The 26583-nt window shown below is 34.6% G+C and overlaps 1 protein-coding gene across 1 annotated transcript in view; it reads left to right on the top strand.

The window, feature by feature from the left end:
- Positions 1 to 26583, top strand: part of Dars1 (aspartyl-tRNA synthetase 1) — a 61861-nt gene that overhangs the window by 4137 nt on the left and 31141 nt on the right. The window contains exons 3-4 of the mRNA XM_026388964.2: positions 515 to 607; positions 14635 to 14737. Of these exons, the coding sequence (XP_026244749.2) occupies positions 515 to 607; positions 14635 to 14737 (196 nt within the window). The remainder of the gene's footprint in view (positions 1 to 514; positions 608 to 14634; positions 14738 to 26583) is intronic.

Raw genomic sequence — 26583 nt, 5'->3', positions numbered from 1 at the left:
TTGAATTACATATCCTTCCCTGTATCAGTCATTGTTGTAGGCCTAGTGGAGAATCCTCCCTGATGGCTAGCTGACTAACATATTATGTATGGTGGGCAGGCAAACTGCCATATTCACTTAGGCATAGGCAGATGAGGACAGGCTGTATTTGACCTTTGAAGTTATAAAGTATTCAGCAGATTTGCATTTTGAAATTATCTCTTTGACTGCAATGTAGAATGAATTAGAAGGGGACCAGTATAGAGGCTGCTGCTGTAGTTTAAGCAAGAAATAATAACTTGATTTAGGATGGTGGCAGAAACGATGGTAGAAAATTGGATGGATTTTGGAGATTATTTAGAAAATACAATCACAAAACTTGAAGCAAATTTCATATTGAAGGTGATTAAAAAAGAAAATGTTACCAAAGATTGAGAATTGTTTAATATGATACAACATTTTTAGATTACCTGTCAGACAAATAATTAAGATCTCTAAATTCTGAATTTAAAAATTGCTTTACCATTTGTTGCAGATCGAATTTTGGTTTTGGTTAGAGACCTGACAGTACAAAGAGCTGATGAAGTTGTTTGGGTACGTGCAAGAGTTCATACAAGTAGAGCTAAAGGTAAGACTGATATAATGAAAAGGACATTGAATTTTTTGTCTTTCAAATTCCTCACAGACCAAAATGAATTTATCAAAACAAAACTGAACAAAACAACATAATTAATCAGTTTTAAGTTCCTGTGAGCCATCCTTAAAATTAATTTGACCCTGAAGACTTCAATGAAATCTTAGGACTTTAAATTTCTTCTCTAGCATCTTTCAGAAGTTTAATAATTTAAGTGAAAAGTGTATTTGAGAAGCTTCTCATTTGTTAGTACCATTATATTTGTAATTATTTTGATGAGGAAAGAAGTAGAAGAGAGACAAGGCTAAGACAGCTGTCCTATATAGCAGCCACTGGCCACATGTAAATGTTTAAATTTAAATTCAGTAGCTTAATCACACTAGCTATATTTTTTAAGTTATATTCCCTTTTGGACAGAAAACACAAATAGAGTATTTTTATCATTTTAAAAAATTTATTTATTTTGGTGCCAGAGATTAAACCCAGGGTTGTTTAACCACTGAGCCATATCCCGGCCCTTTTTATATATCTTTTTAAATTTAGAGACAGGGTCTAAAGTTGCTTAGGGCCTCACCAAGTTACTGAGGCTGAATTTGAATTCATGATCCTCCTGCCTCCACTTACTGAGCCACTGGGATTACAGGTATGGGCCACCATGCCCAGCTGTTACAGCATTTCTTGAGTTTTTTGTTTTTTTTTTTTTTTTTTTTAAGTAATTTTATTATAGAACTTACATACATGGCCATTAAACCCCAAAGTACTTAACCATTGAGCCACATTCCCCGCCCTTTTTAAAAAATAAATTATTTATTTATTTATTTTTTAGTTGTACACAATACCTTTATTTTGTTTGTTTATTTTTTAATGTGGTGCTGAGGATCAAACCCAGGGCCTTGCCACATGCTAGGTGAGTGCTCTACTGCTGAGCCACAACCCTAGCCCCTCTTTTTATTTTGAGACAAGGTCTTACTGAATTGCTGAGGCTGGCTTTGAACTTGCAATCCTCCTGCCTCAGCTTCCTGAGTCATAGGGATTACAGCATATACTGCCATGCCTGGTGAATTCTAACCTTTTATACATGTATATCTCACTCTCTAGGATCACTACTATAGATTGTTTATTCTTTCACTGTATGGCTCCAAAACATATGAATACTTGTGAATTTTAAGTAGGTACTAGGAGAGTTTTAAGTTTTTTTAATAAGGTTGATTTGCTTTTCTGAAAGTTTGGGCCATTTATTTTATAAGCAGATAATCACACTGTAGTTTTTCATTTACATGTCTTTATCCCATTAGAGTGAGATCCTTTTTCCTGTCCATATTGGGCACTTTGTTTCCTAAACATAATTATTTAGCAGTTGAAAAGAATACAGGACACATAATAAGCCTAAATTATGAATACTTTCTATCTTACAATATCTGTAATATGTCTCTTCTTCACGAGTGATATTTTCCAGAGATTATAACAGGGATTTTTGAATAAGACAGATCTGTGATTTAATCCTGGATTGGTACTTATAATCTGTTACCCTAAGCAATTGCCTAATTCTTCTTTAATGTCGTCTCTTAAAATCAGTATGTAATGGGGCTGGGATTGTGGCTCATAATCCTCAGCACCATATATAAATAAAGGTATGTGTTGTGTCCATCTACATCTAAAAAAAAAATGTTTTTTTTAAAAAATCAATATGTAATAACACCTAGCTTATAGATATTATATGACAATTTTTGTAAATCTTTTGCATTAAGAATAGCCTTACAGGGGCTGGGGATGTGGCTCAAGTGGTAGCGTGCTCACCTGGCATGCATGCCGGGTTCAATCCTCAGCACCACATACAAAGAAAAGATGTTGTGTCTGCCGATAACTAAAAAATAAATATTAAAATTCTCTCTCTCTCTTTCTCTCTCTAAAAAAAAAAAAAATAGCCTTACAATAATTTGTGAGGACAATGAGTATTATAGTTACTTATTTGTCTTTTATTGTAAGTTTTTAGGTGTCTTATTTTCTCTTGTAAACTGCTGGAAGATACTATTGCTTTGGTGCACAACACCTAATAAAACAGTAGTAAACTGGGCTGGGGTTGTAGATCAGTGGTAGAGTGCTTGCCTTGCACGTGTAAGGCACTGAGTTCAATCCTCAGCACCACATAAAAAATAAAATATATAAAACGAAAAATAAAGGTATTAAAAAACAGTAGTAAATAATAATTGAATAAATAAGTTCTAAGCTAGGTGTCCTATACACACATAATACAGTGTTGTCTTCTAGGTCTTGTCCTTACTGTCTAGTAATTTACTCTAGTTGAAAAGATCATGGTAGTGGCAGTGGTAGCGCATTCGTCTGGTGTGTGTGAGGCACTGGATTCCATCCTCAGCACCACATAAAAATAAATAAATAGGGGTATTATGTCCATCTACAACTAAAAATATTTTTTAAAAAAGAAGAAAAGATCAAGCATGTATTTTAAGAAACTAAAAGACAATTACAAAGCATCACATAAGTGAAAAAATAGATCATCTGCTAGTTTTTTTCCATTTATAACAAACTATTTTGGTTTCCTAATTGGTAGTCTCTGCCTGAAAATCTAAAACAAATTACAAGAACTTTGTAGTTGTGCTGCAAGATAATACAGGGAATGTAGTCTTGCCTGTGAATGTCAGTGTAGGAACAGACCAAAGGATTTAAAACTCCCTTGAAAAAGAATTTTCTTGTAGGAATTACTTGTGCAGTTTCTATTTGTGTATTGTCTATCTATCTATATTATAATATATATCAGTAAATAAATCATGGGTAGTGGGAATTCTCCTTTTAATCGAAAACCACTGTATTTTAAAATTCAAACTATAGAAGCTCAAGAGTAAAACAAGGTGTAATTCTTATATAAAGTTCAAAATGATATTTAGAAATCTTTTTAAAGTAAACCTGACATGTTTGTTTCTTTTACAAAAATGGATTTATACTCTATATCAGTTTTCATGTAGTTCTATATCTCCAACTATATGGAATTAAATCAGGACTATAGTAGAAAATCACTGTAAACCTTTCAAAAAAAATTTTTTTTTTGAGAGAGAGAGAGAGAATTTTTTTAATATTATTTTTTTAGTTTTTCGGCAGACACAACATCTTTGTTTGTATGTGGTGCTGAGGATCGAACCCGGGCTGCACGCATGCCAGGCGAGCGCGCTACCACTTGAGCCACATCTCCAGCCCTCAAATTTGTTTTCATGAGGTGGTGTGTATATGTGTTTGAGCCAGGAGTTTTATAATATTCAGTTTTATAACCTGCACTTTGTTTTTCATTTTATCTTGGACATCTTTCCATGTATGTGTGTATATGGTTTTTCTCTGTGGTTTTCTTTGTGGTAACGCTACCACTACCACGATCTTTTCAATTAAAGTATATTTTAGACAGTTAAGTATAAAACCTAGAAGACAACACTGTATTATATGTGCATAAACTAAACCACTAAAAAAGTGGTTTCACAGATTGTGTTTATTTATTTATTATCCCATTTGTGTAAGGTTTAGTTTTACTCATTGTTGTTTTAATTTGTATTTCACTTCCTGGTTAAATTAGATTTCCTTTCTTGATGTTAGGTGTTTTAATTTTCTTTTGTTTGTTATTTGTTCTTGCCTTGTTTGTATTTTTATTATATAAGAACAAATATTTTTCTGTAAGTCTGATTTGGTTTTTGTTTTTTATTTTAGGTGAGAAAAGCCTTGATAATGCCTACTTTAGAATTTTATATAAATGAATCATTTATTATACACTCTTTGGTACAAATTATATGTATTGGTAGATTATTCTTTTTTTTTTTTTTTTGCCCAGTGCCATGGATTGAACCCAGGGGCACTTAAACACTGAGCTGCATCCCCATCCCTCATTTTTTATTTTGAGATAGGGTCTGGCCAAATTGCTTAGGACCCCACTAAGTTGCTGAGGCTGGCTTTGAACTGGGATTCTCCTGCCTCAGCCTCCCAAGCTACTGGGATTGTAGGCACGCACCACCATGCCCGGCATGATGCACACTTTAATTATAGAGTGATATCCATCATATGCCCATACTATACTTTATTTATCCAAACATGTATTAATGGACATTCTAGTTAAACATCTCCAAGTTTGGGCCGTTTTGAGTAAAGTTACTATTATGTAAAATAATCATGTAAAAATATTTATTGGGCTGGGACTGTAGCTCAGTGGCAGAGAACTTGCCTAGCATAAGTGAGGCACTGGATTCAATCCTTAGCACCACATAGAAAATAAACAAATAAAGTAAAGACACTCTGTCCATCTACAACTACAAAAAAAATTTTTTTAAATATTTATCTACATATAAACTTTGATTTCTGTCCGGTGGAATTGTACTCATAGGATGGATAGATATTTGTTTAACTGTTTAAAAAGGTGTCACTTTTTGAAAGCAGTTGCATCATATTGTGATTTTGAAATGCCATCTTCCTCTAAAGGAAACTCAAACTACTTGGAGAAATAGCAGATTTTAGGTTTGAGGCAGGAATTGTACAAGGTAGGCCTGGAATATTTGTCATAATAGGTAGCACAGAAGCTAGAAAAGGTGATTTAGGTTATGTGAAAAGGAGTGGAGACCAACTTTAAGAGGCTACCATGTGCTAAAACTAGTATAATTTGAGTATCAATAAGGCTAATTTGGAATTGATACACGTTAGATATTAAATCCATAAGTTTATAATAATATTAAGGCACACAAAAAAGTTTGGCACCAATGGAACAAGTTCATTGTTTTCAAAATTAACTAACCAGATAGTAGAATTAAGGAAGTTAAGGAAGTATCTGCTCAGAGAAATACTCCAGCTGATTAATAAAAAAAGGAGTGTTAAAACATCATCATTTGACCCTATGATCTAAGCATTGGGTCATTAATGATTGCTAACATCACAAAAGAATACAATCAGGCATATTTCATGTCTATTCATGGAAGAACATACCACCAAGTAAATAATCTTGCCCCCTAAAAATATGCCCAAATCTCATTAAGCCTTTAAGTCTAGTTACCAACTTACACGAAAAACATAGAGTGTATATATATATATATATGTATGTTAAATGACAGTGAGATAAAATCAGTGAAACTCAGACTTACCAGAACCAACTGGGCAAAATCAACCTGAATTATTCAATAAATTGAAAGGGAGAACCTATGGATTAAAACACATCTGAGCCAATTATTCATTTAGATCTTGCTTTAAGTAGTACAGTAATAAACAAAATAGGGAAAGACAGTATTGGAAATTTGAACATTGAATATTCGATTTTAAAGAACTTTTTTTGGAGGGCAGATGCCAAGGATTGGACTCCAGTGCTGTGACATGTGACTAAATCAGGGTCACTCCAGGTGAATTTGGGTTGGCACAAAATAATTACACAGAAATTACCTTTTTATTGGAGTCCAGTGATGGCTCTTGACTTTAGGGTTTGTTGGAGAGAGAGAGCTTGCATTTGATTCTGTATTTTTATAGAGGGGGACACAGGGACATTTGGTGGAATGTTCCAAATAAGGCAAATAGTCAGTTTCAGGGGGTTGAGTCTAGCTTCTTGATGTCTTGTGGTCAGTAGATTGATTTACATCTTGGCAAGTCACACCCATCTCAGATGCTGTGTGGGAATACAGGCAAAGCAAGAGGAAAGTACACAGGTGTATTGCATGGCCCAAAGAGCACTCAACATCAAGCTAGTCCTCCCATATGCACAAATGCTCATGGTTCACATCCCCAGCTCTATTTTGTATTTTATTTAGAGACAGGGTCTCACTGAGTTTCTTAGCACCTAGCTTTTACTGAAGCTGGCTTTGAACTCGAGCCCCTGGGATTACTGGCTTGTGCCACCTCACCCAGCAAGAACTGATTTTTTATTTGAGATAGTACAGTGGTATTATTTTTTTCCCCTAAAGATCTTATCTTTGGGGCTAGGGATATGGCTCAGCAGCAGCAGAGTGCTCGCCTCGCATGTGCAAGGCCCTGGGCTCGATCCTGAGTACCACATAAAAATAAATAAATAAAATAAAGTTGTTATGTCCAACTACAACTACAAAAAAATGAATGTTCTAAAAAAAAGATCTAATCTTTTAGAGATGAATACTAAAATATGTACAGATGGAACAATATAACTTAGGCTCTTTCAGAATAGTATAGGAATTGAAAGATGAGTGGGTTGGAATAAAGTTGAAACAAGAATGGCCATAGGGTGATAATTAGTGAAGTACATGGATTGTAGGTAGAGAGTGGTATCATTTACAAATATTGATTATTTTGTCCTTTTCTTTCAAATGTTTATATCTCATTTCTTGTTTCCTTTTGTAGTAATCAATAGATTCTTTAGTACTGCAGGGATTTACATAGTGAAAAATTTTTCAAATAGAAATTTAACATCCTGGTGATTTTATTTCAAGACTTTAGGAATTCTACATAGAAAGTTGTTAGAGCTGAATGTGGTAGCACATGCCTGTAATTCCAGCTACTAAAGAGGCTAAGGCAGGAGAACTGCAAATTTCAAGGCCAGCCTGAACAATTTAAGGAGACCCTGTTTTGAAATGCAATAAAAATCGCTGGAGATGTAGCTCAGTGGTAAGGTGCTTACTTGCCTAGCATGCTTTAAGTCCTGGGTTCAATCCCCCTTGTGGCAAATAAAGAAAAGAAAATGTCACTAGAAAACAATGTCAAATTTAAAATACTTCTAAATTTTCTATTTATTGGGAGCAGATGTTTACTTTATCTGTCAGACCTTTGTCCAGAATTTTTTCTTTTCAAAATATGTGTTGACTGATGTATATATACACTCAACCTTCCAAGTCTGTGAGTTCTGCATCTGTAGATTCAACCGTAGACCAAAACTACTCAGAAAAAAAAACAAAAATTGCATCTGTATTGAACATGTACATTTTTTTCTTGTCATCATTCCCTAAACAATACAGATTTAATAACTGTATGACATGTACATTGTATTAGGTGTTATACTTTAGAGATGATTTAAAGTATATGGGAGGATGTACAAAAGGTTATATGCAAATACTGTATATGCCATTTTATATAAGGGACTTGTGCCTCTGTAGATACTCACTTTCACAAGGGTCCTGAAACCAATCTTTCACAGATAGGGAAGAATGACTATGTAGAGGGATGTTTTACTACTCACTCAGTTTTTGTGTTTGAAATTTTCCACAAGGTTATTCTTTTTGTTTCAACTCTTATACTATAAAGTGTCCTTTTCAAAATCTATGTAAATAGATAGATGCCACGTTTTTCATGTTCTTGTGCTTTTTAAAAGTTGGTGGTTTGGGGGTGTGGGTGTGTATAATATATATATTTATGATGGTTTTAATAGCAAAAATTTAGAAACACTAAAAACCCAGCAATATAAAAAATTAAATGAATATTGATGTCTCCATATAGTTGTTTGCATGTTCGTTAGGTAAAATCAAAATTTTTCAAGAATATTAAGAACCTGTGCATAATTAAAAGAATTGAAAATTGAATATCTTATGAATAACACAATTTTGTGGTATATACATACCATGGATTAAGAGATAACTAACACTGAATAGAAAAATGCAGAATTATTTTTATTTTTTTAAATACTTTTCTATAATTGTGATGATTTTTCTTTTTATAATGGTCCCCAATTATACTGCTGAAGTATTTTGTGTGTGTGTGGTTTTGAGCACAAGAAGGCTATGCTATACCTTCCAAAGAAAATACCTATTAGAAAACTTTCTTCAGCCACGAGTTAAAGTGTTCTTGGCCCTGAGTTAAATGTTATTGAACCAACAATATTGCTTGGAAGTCCTTCCATGAGCCAGTCATGGTGACAGATGCCTATAATCCCAGGGACTTGGGAGGCTGAGGCAGTAGGATTCAAAGTTAAAGACCAGCCTCAGCAAATTAGCAAGTCCTAAGCAACTTAGTGAGACTCTGTCTTGAAATAAAAAATAAAAAGGGCTGAGAATATGGCTAAGGAGTTAAGCACCCTGGGTTTAATCCCCAGTACCAGGGGGGAAAAAAAAAAAAGGAAATCCTTCCATGGTTCTAGTTGTAGATCTCCATGGTTAGCATTTCTCCAAGAAAGTTATCGAAAAGTGAAATTTCAAGGTTAAAGGATATGCTTGATTTTTTGCCCCCTCATTGTGTGAAGAGTTCATTGGTATTTTGTTAAGAGATTGTACTGAATCTGTAGATCAGTTTTGGGAGTATGAGTATTTTTTTTCTATGTTACTGATTTTTTTAATATATATAGTTTCAAAATATTACAAATCATGCATTTATTATTACATGTTTTTATAATAGAAAACCTCTCAATGTTTAATAGAACGCTCTATCAGAAAAAATGAATTGCTGTTTATTATTATGGTTACTCATTTTTGTTTCAACCAGAAAGTGTTATTAAAAAAAATACAGAATGAATAGGTTTTCAGAAATTCTAGAAATGTTCTTGTATCCTAGTTTTGAGGATGAATATCAGGAATCTGCAACACTAAGGTATAAACCAGAGATATTCTGGGGACCAGCATCAGGGAAAGAGATCAACATGAAGCCTGGGAGGCAGGAGAAAGTTGGAGGGTTAAGCCAAGTTCAATTACAGGGTTCAGGACAGAAGAAACCAGGAGCAGAATGGCATGGATACCAGAATTGGAATCCTGAAGACACATCAAAGTCAGGAAACATCCGAGGCAAATGAGGGGGAAGAAGAAGGGGTGTTAAAAAGGAAACTAATTTCAGGGGTCAACATCTTCTGGAATCAAGATTGCTTTAAAATGGATGGGCATTGATCTCTGTGGGCCCTGATGCAAGAGATCTTAAAGGGGCAGCCTATTGTTGAGTGCAGAGTATAAGATTTAAGGACACACATATGCTAAATCCATAATTTCATAGTAAAGCAGTGGAAAATGGCGATAGGAAGGAAACTTACATCTGTAATCAGGACTTTCTTAGATTTCTATGGACTGTATGTTGCAATGCCTCAGCCGCTTTCCTAACTTATAAGCAGAAGACTAGGCAGAGTGGGAAGACAGAACCACAGGACAGGGATCAGGGTATAAGCGAAATCTATGGAAAAGGAATTATTCATTTGAGGAAGAGAGTTGAATTTTCCCACCTCATTGCATAGGAGAGGGAAGGAAGTTATTCTTTATCCAAATTAAGTGAGAGAACTTCCATATAAATACTTTTAAAGATTAGAATTGCCAGCAAGAAACAAAGATTAGCATTCTGGTTCTTAGTTAAGACTTGTGCTAATCTCGGTGATTATTTGTAGAAAAAGAGAGGCAGAGAGGAAAGTTAGGCAGAGCCAAGATAGAAGGGCTTGATTTGATTGACACAGATGCGGCTTGTTTCAAGTATGAGTATTTTAACGATATTCTTCCAGGCCATGAATATGGAAGGTCTTTCCACCTTTTAGTGTTTTTCAGTTTCTTCCCTATTTTGTAATTTTCGTTGAAAAGCTCTTTCACTTGCTTAGTGCATTTCCAGGGTTTTATTTGGTTGGTGGGTGGGGTTTGTTTTTTTGGTTTTGGTTTTTGTTTTTGTTTTTTTGGTGGTTTTTTTTTGTAGCTGTGCTTTCATGATTTTTATATGTAGATTTTGTATCCTGCTAGTTTACTGAATTTGTTTTTCAGTTCCACTAGTCTTTTGGTGAAGTCTTTAGGTTTTTCTTTGTATAGAATTAAGGGGTAATTTGACTTCCTCCTTTCCTATTTATATGCTTTTTGTTTCTTACATTGCCTAATTGCTGTGGTTAAAAATCCTTTTAAATGGACCATTAAACACTAAAGCTCTAGTGTTTGCAAGTGCTTTAACATAAAAAGCTTGATGACCCTACCATTTGAATCACATGTAAATGTTTCAGTAATGAAGACTACATATATATGAAGTAATAACAGAATTTCCATTCTAGTATATTAATAAAAATGTTACAAAATGTGTTACAATTAGAATTTGGATCTGAGGTGTCTCCCAGAAGAATTGGGTGGTAACTATAGGCAGATTGAGGGTGTGCCCTGGATAGGTAGGTGTATCTTCTCTAAGACCCCATACGCCCTGCCCTTTTCTCTCTGCTTCCTGGCTGCCCTGAGTGGAGCAGTACTCTTCCACCTGGCCCTTCTGTTTTGATATCCTGCCTCATCTTGGGCCCAGAGAATGACCTTGGCATCTATGGACTTAAACCTCGAGCCCCAAATAAACTTTTCCTCCTTTAGATTTTTGTCAAGGATGTTAGTCACAACGAAAAATGCTAACTAAATAGTAAGACTTTCCATGTTCAGTTACCTTAACATATATTTATAAATTTGTTATATTGAGTCAAGAGAGCATTTTTAAGGCTTTTTATTTTTATTTATTTATTTATAGTTGTAGATGCCTTTATTTTATTGGTCAGTGTTTATGTGGTAAGTATTGAATCCAGTGGTGAGGATCAAACCCAGTGCCTCACGCATGCCAGGCAAGCGCTTTGACACTAAGCTACAGCACCAGCCCCATTTTTAAGTCTTTTATGCTCATTGCCCAATTGTTCTCTAGAAGTGTTTTTCAAGTTTACCTTGCAGTCAGCAAGTTATGATAGAATGTTTTTACTTAATTCTACCAAGCATTTAATGTTATATTTTTAAAGAATCTTTGCTCATTTAAAAGGTAATTAATACAAAATAATTGTTTGCTTCAATTTACATTACTTTTATCACCAGTAACATTTTGTTCCTTTACACATTTACTTGCTATGGTTTTCTTCTTTTTCCTTCATATTGTCTATTCTGAACTATTGCCCATTTATTTATTGGGATCTTAATGTTCTTTTGTCATCTTTATGATCTTCTTATGTATCTTATATGTCATTTATCAAATGTGTTTTCCAAGGGTTATTTTTCTTTTAACTGTTTTCTGGCTGGGGACTGGAGATTGAGCCCAGGGCCTCATATATCTAATAGAAACTATTCTCAAAACTATTCTCTGCTCTTTCTTATACTGCATTGACCTGGCTATTTTTTGTGTTTGTACATTTCTACATACTACATAGGCTTTTACTATCATAGGCCCATGGGACTGATCTCAGCTACTTCACTCTCTTTCTCTCCAATGCATTGCCTTTTTAAAAAATTAATTTTTAGAATTACATGTAATAGACACATAAACATTTAAAGGGAACAGTGATCAGGCTGCACTTCATTCATAATCATTGATTTTATGATTTCTTTTCCCTAGCAGGCATGCTGAATTTGGGGACGTTCATTTGTTTCTGCATTAAGCTTCCTAGGACTTCCCAGGTTCTACTTGTGTTGAATCCTGAATGTGGCCAAGATTTCCTGTCAACCCTTACTTTTCTTCTATACCTACTTCTCTGATTGAATAAACTACCAAAAAAAAAAATTAGAATTTTGTTTTCTGATTAGGAAAGTTTATGTTTATTGTGGAAAGGCCTCAAAATACAGAAAAAGACACACACACACAAAAATAGGTTCCTATAACTTCACCATTAAGTAGATGCATTTTGGTGTTTTTTCCCCTAAATAATCAATCTTAATGTATTTTCTACACAGACAAAATTGGAATTATACTCTACATATGGTTTTGTTGTTGTTGCTGTTGTTGTTTGTTCGGGCACTTGACCGCTGAGCCACACCCCTAGCCCTATTTTGTATTAGAGACAGGGTCTCGGAAAGTTACTTAGTGCCTCGCTAAATTGCTAAGGCTGGCTTTGAACTCGCGATCCTCCTTCCCCTGCCTCCTAAGCCGCTGGGATTACAGGTGTGCACATATGGTTTTTATCACTTTTCATATGGTAGTCAGTTATGAGTGTTTACCAGATATTTATTTACTTTTGTGTTCTCAGCATCCAGCATATTTGTGCATTATCAAACTACAAAATAGTGATACTCAATCCTTAAATAAGTAACCAGTAGTATTGATGCTATTAATAATATAACAAGAATTAATTGTTAACATTAATAGGACTGTGCCTCAGCTTTAAACATACTATATAATCCTCCAAATGTAAAAAGAGACCCTGTGAGTAGTAGACTATTATTTTCTCCATTTTGGAAATGAGGGGACATTAAATGGTTTGTTTTTGTTTGTTTGTTTGTTTATTTATTTATTGTGGTTCTGGGAATTGAACCCAGGGCCTTATGCATGCGAGGCAAGCACTATACCAACTGAGCTATATCCCCAGGCCCAAGTGATTCAATTTTTCCCACAGGCCCTTCATAGGATGTGATAGGATATCCCAAGCCTTTTGATTTCAAAAACTTTATTCTCTACCAGACCATTAAACTAAATATTACCCCCTAGTGCTAACCCAGAGACATTTTACTGTGCTTATGCCTTGTAAGTCCTATAGAGCTTTCCCCTTCATTCTCCAAAAGGAGGTCTTTTGTGCAGCATTAGAGTTTCTCACTGTATGGCTTTGTAGTGCGACTAGGCCTGTGGTGGTTCAGTCTGAACCTCTAGAGCAGCTAAAATATTCTGATTTAATTCTGGCTTTGCTTAATAATGTTGTATTACCCTTTACCTTCCATTTTCACTAACATTCTATGCTAAGTGGATTAGTATCTGACTTTGGATTCTATTCTATTGGTTTTTAGTAAGTGTCACTCTAACCCACCCATAAGAGTCCCTGTGATAGTTTTTACTGTATAGTATCTTAAAATTCCTTTGAATTTATTTAAACAACTTTCTTCAAGATTTTGCTTTGTTAATTTTAGTTGCCCAGGAGGCTAAGGCAGGAGGATCATAAATTCAATCCCCAGTAGTGCAAGAGTGGGCAAGGGGGTGGTGTGAAGATCTTACTTTGTGACTGGATCATACTCCAGAGGAAAACGGAAAATTAATGTCTTTTTAGAGATAAAAACCTGTCAGTCATATATGACTCCAGAGTCAGTAGATTGTATCCATGTCGGCACTTTGTTTGCAACTTGTCATTTTTATTCATGATTGCTATCTGATTTGCATTTCAAAATACTGTGTAGTGAAAATAATAACTGTAAGTCTGCCTGCATTTTTGCTTTTTCTTTTTGCAAGGATAATTCTTAATGTGAAAGATAATTCTAAATTTAAAAATCAAAATCTTTTGATGTTTTGCAAGACAGTCTAATGAGAAAAGTGGTTTTGAAGAGATTTAACTCATTTTTATAAGAAAGTAGTTTTCTAGTATTTGATCAGAGACTTAAAAAGGATGTCACAAGGATACATAATGACTGAAACCTATTGTGAATAATATTTTTTAAGGTTAAAGATAAGGAGTGACAGCTCTTTATGAAAGGAGGGGAAATCAAGAGTTACAGGATAAAATAAATAAATAAAACTGGTTATAGAGCTGGGCATGATAGTGCATGTCTCATCTCAGCTACTCAGGAGACTGAGGCAGGAGGATCACAAGTTTGAGGCCAGCCTGGGCAACCTAGCAAGACCCTGTCTCAAAAAAAAAAAAAAAAAATGGAAAGATAATAAAGGAAATCAGAATATGAAAAGTTAACCTATCAATCTAAATGTTCTTTAAAATGCAGTTTGATTGGAAGAACTCTTTTAGACAGACCATCCTCATGGAATGTTTGTATTCTTGTTATTACACATTAAAGCATTTTATTAGCATTTTGGTGGTTGTGTCACTGAAGCTTCCATGGTAGTTTGTGCAGTGCCTTTGCTTGTAGAATATATTAGCTATTGAATGAATGTTGAAAGTGATCTGAAGTTACTTGAAATTTGTGTAGTATGACAAAATAATCTTGTAGATTTGTGTTTTTTAAATTAGTGATTTGCCTAAGTTCTTATAGAAAACATGTTAAAATCATTTTTTGTTACTCATTGGTGAGAACTTTGGTTTCTCTAAAGCTCATTGATTATTTTGATTGTGACCGGAAAACAAGGTGGATACTTATGTGTGTACATGCCTGATGAGTGTAGTAAATTTTGGCCCAGTTTTAAAGTAGAGAAGCATTTTCCTTCTTTGTAAAACCTGAAGTAGTATGTCCTTAATGCACTTGTATTTTTTCTGTCTTATTCAGGGAAGCAATGCTTCTTAGTTCTACGTCAGCAACAGTTTAATGTCCAGGCTCTTGTGGCTGTGGGAGACCATGCTAGCAAGCAGATGGTTAAATTTGCTGCCAAGTAAGTAAGCAATTATATCCTGTTGTCAGAATAAACAATGGTGGGAACCAAGACTCCCAAGGGTTTGGACCATTTTCATACATTAACATCAATGCTTCGTTTGTTTAAAAATGTAGTTATTTAAATTGTCAGTTCAGTGTTGCTGAATACATTAAACTTACAAAAGAGAAAATATGGAGCACAGGCTTGAAATTCATTTGAAACTGCTGAAGCAGCACTCTTTACAGACAAGTCACATTTACTTTCAAGTAGAGTAACAAAAAGCCTGGCAGCCTCAACATAGCAGAGCAACTTTATTTTGTTGTGTTTGTTGAGCTTCCTTTCCTCCTCCCTCCCTCTCTCAGTTGAGATGTGCCTACTGAGCAACAAGTTTCCTAACTGAATAATAAAAGTATATAAAATACAAGAATGTTGTTTGTTAATGATTCCCTCCTGAAGGAAGTAAGCTAATGTCATAATGTGTTACAGCTTTTAACTTTGACACTCAAAGGATTTAGGGCAGAAAAACATCTACAGGTCTGGCATTCTTGCTCAGAGTCCTGCAGAAGCACATTGTTTTTGTGCAAGAGGCAGGATATAGAAAGAGAAAAGAATGGTGGTTGTGCATGCTGTGGCTCTGAGGTAATGAGAGTAGTTTTATTTGTTATTGGTGACATGGTTAGTTTTGTTTGCGTGTTTTTCTCAATTTCATTGGAATTTTATTCCCATGATAATGATCAAAGATGACAGAGGAAAATGGATGGTTTTTACTTTTAAATAGAGTACTTAATAGTATAAAAATGTTTTTTAAAAGAAAGAAATTAGGTTTAGAATAAATGCTATATTTTTCCTATTGATTTTTTTTAAGATGGATGTTCTTTAGATGGATGCTTTCAAAGGTGTGTTAATAATATAGATGAATTACAAATTCTAGAATTAGAAAGAAATTTTAAAATGATCTAACTTAGTATTCTAATTTTTGTTTGAACCTTCCCTGACTCCCTACCGTAATGTTTTACACATAGTGGATGGTGAACAACTGGTTGTGGTTTAAAGATTTATTTATCAGATTCAGTTTTATTGTTTCATAGTAATAGTTGCACTCAGATTTTAAAATTTCAGTGCCATGAATTACATCAACTCACTGATGAATTTAGTAGTTTTAATGTTACTAGTATGGCAGCTCTACCTGTCCCTTTCCTAGACCTGCTGCCCAGAGACTGCCTCTTTGTGTCTTCTGGTCTTCTGCCTGTATTTTCTTGTGATTAGGCTGGCTTGTTTTGATTTCTTTGTGTGTGTGTGTGTGTGTGTGTCCCTTTATTTTATTTTTTATGTGGTGCTGAGGATCGAACCCAGAGCCTCACAAGTGCTAGGCGAGTACTCTACCACTGAGCCATAACCCCATCCCATTATTTTCATTTCTTAGATAGTAAGTGTGCTTGTGAAATACATTTGTCATTATGACTTAAGATCAGTGTATTTCCTATGAAATAGGACATAAATGAGTTTGGTCCCTAGAAATAAACTTTTATCTATAAAAAGAAAAAAAAAGATGGCCATGGAATTCACAGACATATATGCCAAATTATATTTAATATACTAGAAATTTTTAGGGAAAGTTAACTTGGAACAGATAATTTATTAACTTCAAACAAATAGTATATATTGGGGTGTGATAGGTACTACAGATTGAACCCAGGGCCCATGCCTGCTAGACAAGTACTGTATCACTGAGCTATATCCCTAGTTCTTCTTTTTAGTTTTGAGACAGAGTCTTACTAATTTGCACAGGCTGGCTTCAAATTTGTGATCCTCCTGTATCAGCTTCCCAAGTAGCAAGGATTACAGGAATGTGCTACCAGTCCCAGCCAAGCAAATAATTTTTGGTTTTTGTGTTTTATATATATACAAGTCTTGAAATATGTGAAACTGGCATTTTACATAGAAGGTATTTTTTTAATTGAATTGAATTATAAACTCAATGTTATATTCATAGCATTCTAATTAAAAGTCTTGTCTCATTTACCATTAATGTTCACTAAGAGACATTCTACCAACAAGTGGTGAGTCTATGTGATATCTTTAGAAGTAGACACATTAAGAGCTGGGGTTTTATAGCGCAGTGGTAGGGCACTTGCATGGCACTTGGTTTGATCCTCAGCACCACATTGTGTCCATCTGCAACTGAAAAAACATATATTTTTAAAAAGTAGACAACATTAAAGTAGTCCACAGAAAAGTTATTCTATTAGTAACAACAGTTGTTCATATCAAACATCAACTACAACTTACTAGCTGAAGAACTAATTATAGATGGGTCTCCCAAACAGAATCTAGTTAACTGATGTCTTCACATGTAAGTTAAAAGAAAGGCAGGCTTTCATCCGTATGTGATGGTATAAGAATGATCTTACTTTTAAACAAAGGAAGAATTTAGATAATTTCTAAAGTGAAAATCAAAATCTAGTTGTAACTTAGGCTTAACAGTTAAGTTGTAACTTGGGGTTGTTTTGGTTTTGTTTTGTTTTGGTTTTTAACAAAAAGCTATTTTTAGTCCCCTAAAAATTGTACCTTATACAGTTGTATGTAACTTTGGCAGTAACATGCTAAGGTATTAAGCTAGAGTAATTAAGAATAGTCCTGTTAATGGCTTTTATTAACTTGGGAAAAGGGGAAAGTCTCATGACTAAAACTGTGATAAATGATGAGTTTTTAGTATTTGGGGTTGGTTTATTGGTAAGATAATTTTCCAGCTCCAGATGCATCAGTCACCTTGTCTTTTTTATATTTGGACTACTAAGGTAGCTCAGAAATCCTCATCCTTGGTGGTAGAAGACATATATCTTTTCTTACAGAAAGCTAGTAATCTGATCTTTGTATTCAAATTACTAATTTTTAAAGAAAAAGTTTGTACTTTGAAAATTGTTACCTCCTCTGTTCATACATAATAATAAATCAAGTGACGCTGTAAATTCTTAAGAACTTTTTTTAAATATTTTTTAAGTTGTAGATGGATACAATATCTTTATTTTATTTATTCATTTTTATGTGGTGCTGAAGATCAGACCTAGTGCCTCACATGTGTGAGGCAAGTGTTCTACGACTGAGTTACAACCCCAGCCCAGAAGAACTTTTAGAATTTAAGATGTATCTTTTTTGCCTGCTGTCTGCTGGTTTCTTCTCTACAGTGGCTGGTTCCCTCTCTACAATGTTGTTTTCCAGTACACTCTTCAGATTGGGCAGAATCTCCATGCCTACAACCTCCATCTCTTGTGATTTTCTTTTGGGGAAGGGAGTATGGGGGGGGATTTAACTCAGGAACACTCCACCACTGAGCCACATCCCCAGCCCTGTTTTTGTATTTTATTTAGAGAGAGACAGGGTGCTTAGTGCCCTGCCATAGCTGAGGCTGGCTTTGAACTCCTGGTCCACCTGTCTCAGCCTCCCGAGTCACTGGGATTATAGGCCTGTGCCACTGCGCCTGGCCCCTTGTGATGGTTATTGATTTCTTAGGGATCCACACAGGATGGTGGAAATTTTTTTTATATTTTAGTATACACTTCAATAGTAATCTTAAAATTATGGAAGGGTATTTTTCCATGTTAAATGCAGCCAAGAACTTCAGTGTGAACTTAGTTCCTCCAATAGAATTTAATTTCACATTCACAGTTCAAGGATCTGAAGCCAAATGATATCTGTGTTCAGTATAGGTGAAGATTTCAAAGCAATTTGAATACAGACTTTGAACACCGCTGGGTTACCAGGTAGTACTTGATAGTAAAAAGACATTCTGAACTCAAAAAAACTGTACCATTTAAGCAGTTGGTGTTCAATCCTGTTTTTTGTCTGATAGGGGCAGCAGATCATTAATAGTATAGTAGCAAGGAAAAATATTCTGTTTTCGGTTTCAGTAGTTTATCAGATTACACATTTGATAATCCATTTAAAATGATAACAAATTTCAATAGTGCTGCATTATGAATTTTCACATGAACAACATAGTTTTATAAAATTATCCACTGATACTTTATTTAAGTTGTCATCGTTAGATTGTTCTTTGAAGAATTTTAGTTAATTATGAGGCAAAATTTGTCTGAACCAACCTCAAAGTTTCATGTAATTATGAACAGGCATTCTTCACATTACTAACGTTGAAATCAAATATAGAAACAGATTATTAAATAGAGAACTGACACTAAGGCTAAGCTTTATATAGTAAACCAATGTTAGCAATTTAGTTTTAGTAAAACTTTAAAGTTTGAATTGTTTTTATTTTCTTTAAAAATTAATTTTAAAAGTAAGAGCTATAATAATAATAATAAGCATTTACACTAGTTTTGTACTTGTAGAGTTTGGGAGTTTTTGTTTGTTTGTTTGTTTTGGGTTTTGGCACTCTATTGAATTCAGGTTCTCAATAGGCAAGTGCTATACCATCAGCTACATCCCCCACCCTTTTTTTTTCATTTTCATTTTAGTTTGAAACCATCTCACTAAGTTGCCCAAATTGGCTTTATCAGACTTGTAATTCTTTCTATAGCCTCCCAAGTAGCTGGGGTTACAAGCCTGGGTCCCCAGCTACTTGTAAGTATTTAAGTAAAATGATAAAAAATTAATTTAAGTCATCACTGAAGGTCCCTGATATCTTTTGTTCTACTAAAGAGAGCCCATATAGTATTTTCAGAGTCAGTTCTTGGTCTGTGCCATATTGAATAGGGAATATACTTCTCACCTATCTTATTTTAAACTTACTGTTCTTGAGATTTTGGTAAAGAAAAATGAGTTCATAAAATAATTTATCATAGAACCACTAGGATGATTGAAACCTTTCATTTTTGCCAAGCACCAATGAAAGCTGGCTTAATAGAGGACCAGAGAACCCAGAGACTTGGCTTACCCACTAAATGGTAACAAAAATTCAGGCTCCTTCTGAACTCTGCTCAGCCAAGCCTCCACTTCTAGACTTTGATGTTTTTATTATATGTGAAACGCTATTAATATTTAAGAAACTAAATAAATCTACAATTAAAATTTAGTAATGACTGCTGTTGATATATCATGCCAAGCTTTCTGGTGTCTAGCATGAAGTTTTATACTTATTTGGGTTTTCTTCCTTATTAGTACCTGTACCAAGCCATAGTACAATGATCACCAGCATCTTCCCCATCTAATATACCGAGAAATAAGAGGTTTGCTCATAATAGCAATAATAGCTGACTATACTTATGTACTAAATATAGACCTGTGAAGTGCCATACTTGCATTTTCTCACCCATTCCTCATAGCAACCCTGTAAGGTGTAGAGAGTGTTTTGTTTGGGTTTTTGGGTTTTGGTTGGGTTGGGTTGGGTTTTGGTTTTTATTCTTTTCTATTTATTTAAAAAGTATAATTGAAGCTAGGAGCAGTGAGATATGCTTGTAACGCAGTGGCTCAGGAGACTGAGTCAGGAAGATTGCAAGTTGAGGCCAGCTTCAGAAACTTAAGGAGGCCCTAAGCAACTTAGTGAGACCCTGTCTCTAAGAAATTGTAAGAAAGGGCTAGGGATATGGTTCAATGGTTAAGTGCTCAGTACCCCCCAAATAAATAAAAATATATAACAGATTTTAAATTAGTATAAAATATTTTATGTTTGAATTATAAGTTGATGCTAAAAATAATTTCAAAAGAGAGATTTAAGTTTTCTAAACATTAAGTTATGAAACTCATACTGAGTTTGTCTATTCCTATAAAGCAGTAGTTGCTTTCCTAAGGAATCACCCCATTGTTTAAAAGCATGCTATAAAAATAATCGGGAACAAAATTGGAACTGAGTTCCATGTTGCAGTGGCAGTTATTTCAGTAATTTAAAATTTTGGTGTTTATAAGCGTAAAATCTAGATATCACTAGGCATATCTACTAATTGATTGCATCTAGTTTTATTTAGCGCCCCCCTTTCCTTATCAGCACTGCCATCAGATATAGACCATCTTACACATTATAAGGCACAAAGTCACTCAGCAAAGCACCTGTGTGGTATATTGAAGACAAGTTTCAACTTTTAAGTTAAAATAATTGATGTGGAAAATACAACCACAGACTAAAAATTTAAAATAGGGAGTTATCATTTGCCAAGGTTCTGGAAGATGATGAAAGATTTTTTCTGGATAAATTGCAAGCTCTTTGTTAAACAATTGCACAAACTGAAATCCTCCGTATAGTTCCATCTTCAACAAGGGATAAGAGATCTTGAAACATTTGGGTATGGGTGTTCTTTCAGATTACTTTTTTGTAGAATAGTGCTAATACACTGTTGATTCTCTGTTATATGGCATATACATTCCAATTTGTACTGTGCCAATTTGTACAATAAAAATCACAGGATTTATGGAGAAATGACTTGATGGTATGATACTGAGAAACTTAATCGGTGGCACTTTCTTTAAAGGCAAGAACTCAACATTTTAAACGTAGGTTGAATAGTTTTATATATGGTGGATACTTGAAAAATACATAAATACTACAATAAATATAATATTTTGCCTTTAAAAAAAAAGATCTGCAGTTTGCTGGTGGAAGTAAAAAAGAAATGCAGCCTGTGAGCTATTGTGAAATAATAGAAGACTGCCTGAAATTGGAGGGAAAGTAGTAACACCAGATGTGGGTGATTGTGGCTTATAACATAGGCCACAGGTAGATGTTTTGAGATAGATGCGTGTATTTTGAATATTCCTGTGTGACTGAGGGCACCCAAGCACTATTGTCTTCCCTGGCCTATTGTTTCTTACTAATGAAATCTAACTTAGGCAAATACAGAATTCTCTGCTTATGTTGTTCCTAATTTATCAACTGTGTTCACACTTTCAGAACAAGTTTGTACCAAAATTGATTTGTCTCTTGAAAGAGATAATGGTGTTTGCCCAATGATTGGGTTAAAAACATGGGTGTTATCTATTTGGTTACTGCTTGTGTGGGGATGAGGAAAATAACAAAGTAGATGATAACTTCAAAGTTTCTAGTTTGAAGAAACTAAGTAAATATGACAATATTAATTTGAAGTAAATTGCCAAGATGGGCTGTACTAAACATGCCCCGCTCTCTGGAACTGGGATGAGCTCACCTTTCCTTAGAGCACTGGCCAAATAAAGATAAGAACAGGACTGAGACTCTGCTTGGATGGGCAGTCCACAGGATTTCCAAAGCTTTAACTGTGTTGAGTAAATTGAAGACAAGTTTCAACTTTTAAGTTAAAATAAAGCCAAGACTGAAACAGGTAGTTTTATTGAAAACCATCATTTTTTTTCTTACTGATAATATTCTGTTCCTCCCATCCTGAGTCTTCCCTAAGTATTTCCTCCATTGTTTTCACCATCACTCCATTTTAACACATCACTCCTACGGCCACAGCGTGGGTTTTGTCCCTCAGGACTTCACCATTTTTAACTCCAGTGACCACCATTCCTAATGACAGTTTCTACCAATCTCCCTTTCCCAAGCCTACTAATTTTCTAATGGACTTCATCAAGACTTCTAGTCTTTTTATCTGTCTTCTCATTTTCTCCCGGTATATTCAACCTCCTTCTGACCTCATGCAACCCCATGTTTCATTCCTAAAACTATTCTCACTGCATGATTATCCACCACTTTTATCCACCTATTTTGTTGTCTTGTCCTGTAAATACTGTTCAAACTACCCTGTCCTATAGACTCCTCTGACTCCATAATCACACTGAGGTTTGAGTATTGTGTAGGATTTGTGGCATAATGATTGATTTCCACTGATCAGCTGTGCCCAGTAATATATATTCTACTTTATAATAAAAATTGAAGATTATAAGCTGCCTGTGTTTGAACTCTTCAGGATCCTTCCTCTTTATCCCTTAGTTTCTAAGTATACTTACAAATGAAAAATTTGGAAAACTGAGTTTTATTGCTTACTATTTCAGCAGCCTTCTTTTATGATTTAAAAGAAATTCTGGTGGATTCTGTTTTTTTAAGTGAAGTGAAAAATCCTTTTTTACAAGTGTTTTTGGCTTATATTAGAAATTTGAGGACCAATGAAGCATGAAGTGATTCAAAAAAATTTTTAACACATTCTACTTGGAAAATCAGCTGCTTAGTGAGCTAGCTAACCATTCTGCCAGAATCTAAGTTGGAAAATAGTATGCACAGAAAATGTCTATGAGGAAAAAGCCATTTCAGTTTCCCACTTATTTATCATTCTGTTTTGGGTTATTTTTTCCCTCTACTGCTAAGATTGAACCTAGGGATGCTTTACCACTGAGCTACATCCCATCCTTTTTTTTTTTTTTTTTCTTTTTTAATTTTGAGACAGCGTCTCACTAAGTTTCTGAGGCTGACTTTGAACTTGCAGTCCTCCTGCCTGCCTCAGCCTCTCTCGAATCAGTCTTTATATATAAAATACCTGAGATTATCTTTACTACTAGGGAGTGCCTAAGGACTGTTTATTCTCAAGATGTCTCCATTTTTAATGTTACCACCCAAGGACTAGACATCAAGACGTGTGAACTCATATACAACAAAGTGGGAGAAATAATGGTATTTATATGTTAATTGCTTAGGCCCTACATTGAACTCTATTCCCTCTGGCCGCATACCAGGTGGGAAAAAGCTGGGAGTCTACTATTAAAAATATCAAATCAGATAGTTCCAGATGGGGTTTCCTCATCATTTAAAAGGCAAAATATGAGGTCACTTTTAATATCTTAAGTAGATAACGATCTTAGCATTTACTTTTGACATTAAATTTGAGGTGTTTATCTTTTACCTTATTAGACTACATATACTGCTAGCAGTTTTGAGGTTTTTCCTTAAAAAGAAACATTGGGGGCTGGGGTTGTGGCTCAGTGGTAGAGCACTTCCCTAGCATGTTTGAGGCTCTGGGTTCGATTCTCAGCACCACATACAAATAAATAAAAATAAACGTCCGTTGACACCCAAAAAAAAAAGATAGGTGGCTGGAACTATGGCTCAGTGGTAACACACTTGCCTTGCACGTGTGAGGCACTGGGTTCGATTCTCAACACTACATATAAATAAGTAAAATAAAGATCTATCAACAATTAAGGGAAAATATTTTTAAAAAAGAAAAGAAAGAAAGAAACATTGGAATTTAATACAGAGTAAACTGTTTTCCCCAAATTATCTCTCCTTGGAATGCTAATCTGAAAAGTTGACTCACTAATTGGATTTAAGTACCATAGGACTCTTTATCACATTGTTTTAATCAATTCTTTGAAAAGATCAATTTTGTTGTAGCTAAATGAATATAAAAATGAAGCAACTGAGGGGCTTGGGGTTGTGGCTCAGTGGTAAAGCACTCGCCTAGCACGTGCAAAGACGCTGAGTTTGATCCTGAGCACCACATAAAAATAAATAAAGGTATTGTGTCCAGCTACAACTAAAAAATATATTTTTTAAAAAAAAAATAAAGCAACTGAATGAGTTACATAAAGTTGTTGGCACATCTTGTTCCTTAGAATTTTAAGAACAAATACTTTATTGTATATCTGAAATGGTTCAAAGGCTTTAAATGAAATTTGTCTGAAAACAGGAAGATACAATACCTATCCAAATCTGTATTTCTGGACTTTCCTCTTATGTTGACTTTAATAATCTGATTTGGTAGCTAATGCTGGAGTTGAGGCAAGGAATGATCCCCTTTTTTTTCTTTCTATTTATTGTTTTCATTCGTTGTTATCTCTAGCCAGACCTAGGCAGAATGTCTTTGACCACATTTCAGCTTCTTTCTGGAAGGAAACTGGTATGAAATTCAGTCCATAAGAGTAGAAAAATTTAGCTTGAGTCAGCTTAAAGAAGACTGTCTGGTAATGGAAGGTCCAAGAGACTGTCAAGGGTCTTTTGCAAAGCCAAAAGGGGTAAAGTAAGAGAATCAAGATGTTTGGAACATAATAAAAAGATAGCCAGGTGGGGCAGGGCAGGTGACTTGGTAAAGCAGAACTACACTAACCAATGAGGAGGAGAAAACTTTCCTCATATAGACATGTGAAACAGCAACAAAATTCTCATAAGGCCTGAATCATATACTCAGACATCAAGTTCACTTGTGTAAACAGATGAGGCAGTTAGTAGGTGGCAGTCACATTAAGACAGATTCAGTGACACCAGATTGCTAGTATTGGAAAAGGTTTTAAACAGTAAAAGGAAACCTCTTTGTCCTATAAGGTCTTAGAAGAGCCTTATCTTAGTTCACCAACTACTTTTGCCTTAATAAATTGAGCTGCTTCAAAACTCGAAATTTTAGTTAGCTATTATATCATAACTCTAGAACAGGAGAAAATGTAAGAAATTTATTTACTCTTGTTTATTTATTTTTTATTTTTTGGTACCAGGGATTAAATCCAGAAGCACTGAGCCACATCCTCAGCCCCTTTTTCTTATTTTTTATTTTGTGACAGGGTCTCACTAAGTTGCTGAGGCTGGCTTTGAACTTGTGATTCTCCTGCCTTATCCTCCTGAACTGCTGGAATTATAGGTGTGTGCCATCACACCTAGCTAATTTTTTTTTTTGAGATAGTTAATAACAGGCATAGAATCCTAGGCAGTATAGCAAAGTAAAATGAAAATTTTTCTTTCATACTATTCTGAATCTGTTATCCTCATTTTGATCCCTTCCCTAAGCAAATGTTCATGAACTGGATTGGGGTGGTGGTGTGTGTAAAATAAGCACTGTTGGGTTTCTGAAATGTTTGATAGCACCACAACTACTAAAGACCCAGTTCTTCATCAGAATAAATAGAACTTTTCCATGAACATTAGATCTTATCGTTTTCAACAACTGTATTGTGGCACATTCTACTGGTATAAGAATATACACAGGGACTGAAGTTGTGGCTCAGCGGTAGAGTGCTCACCTGGCATGTGAGAGGCACTGGGTGTGATCCTCACCACATAAAAATAAATAAGGGCTGGGGTTGTGGCTCAGTAATAGAGTGTTTGCCTAGCATGCTTGAGGCACTGAGTTCGATCCTCAGTACCACATAAATGTAAAATAAACATATTGTGTCCACTTAAAACTAAAAAATAAATATTTTAAATAAATTAATTAATTAAATAAAGGTATTGTTTCCACCTACAACTAAAAAAAATTTTTTTTTAAATATACACAATAGTAAAACTAGTACATTTTGTATGGGAATCACTATTTCCTCCTTGGTTAATGTACTAGAGATTTTTAAAATACATCAAGTGTTTTAATAACTTCATAAAGGTTTTATTTCAGAATTTTGAGTGTCTCATTCAAGATTAAAGTTTCTCAAAGAATAAACTACCTAGGAGTACATTTATTTTATGTACATCATATATTAAGGTTTATTCATAAAGGCATTCTTTTAGTAGGAATACACAATCCAGTAGGCTATCTGTCATAAATCCAGTGGCAAAGTTTACTCAGAAACTATAGGCAATGAAGATTTAATTTCAAAACAGCACCCTAATGTCCTCTTGAAATCTTTTCAGTTGACCTTCTTCTATTATTTAATACCATTACATACCAGTAATTACATTTATTGAAGCCAGTGTTTCTCATTATAGGAAATGCTGATCATACTGAATCTCAAGTATGGGAAGCAAAATGTTCTTTAATAAATAATTGAAAACCTTTTGCTACTTTTCACAATTTACTTGGCCCTGTTGCCTTTTATGCCCAGAGTATCTTATAAATGATAACTAAACTGTGGCATCTAAAAAATAATCTCTTAAAGAATGTCACAAAGTGTGCAACATAATAGCTTATTTTAAGTAGGTTAAATAGACTGGTTTTATCTCAAGTGGCTACTGTTTTAAAGAGAGCTTAACATGTTCAGCTTTATTCCTTAAACACCAAATGAATCCTGACACCTCTAATGAGTTG

The sequence above is a fragment of the Urocitellus parryii genome, chromosome 1 (assembly GCF_045843805.1).
Source record: "Urocitellus parryii isolate mUroPar1 chromosome 1, mUroPar1.hap1, whole genome shotgun sequence".
NCBI lineage: Eukaryota > Metazoa > Chordata > Mammalia > Rodentia > Sciuridae > Urocitellus > Urocitellus parryii.
Note: the sequence above shows the minus strand (reverse complement) of the source record. Positions and strands in the feature narration are given on the sequence as shown.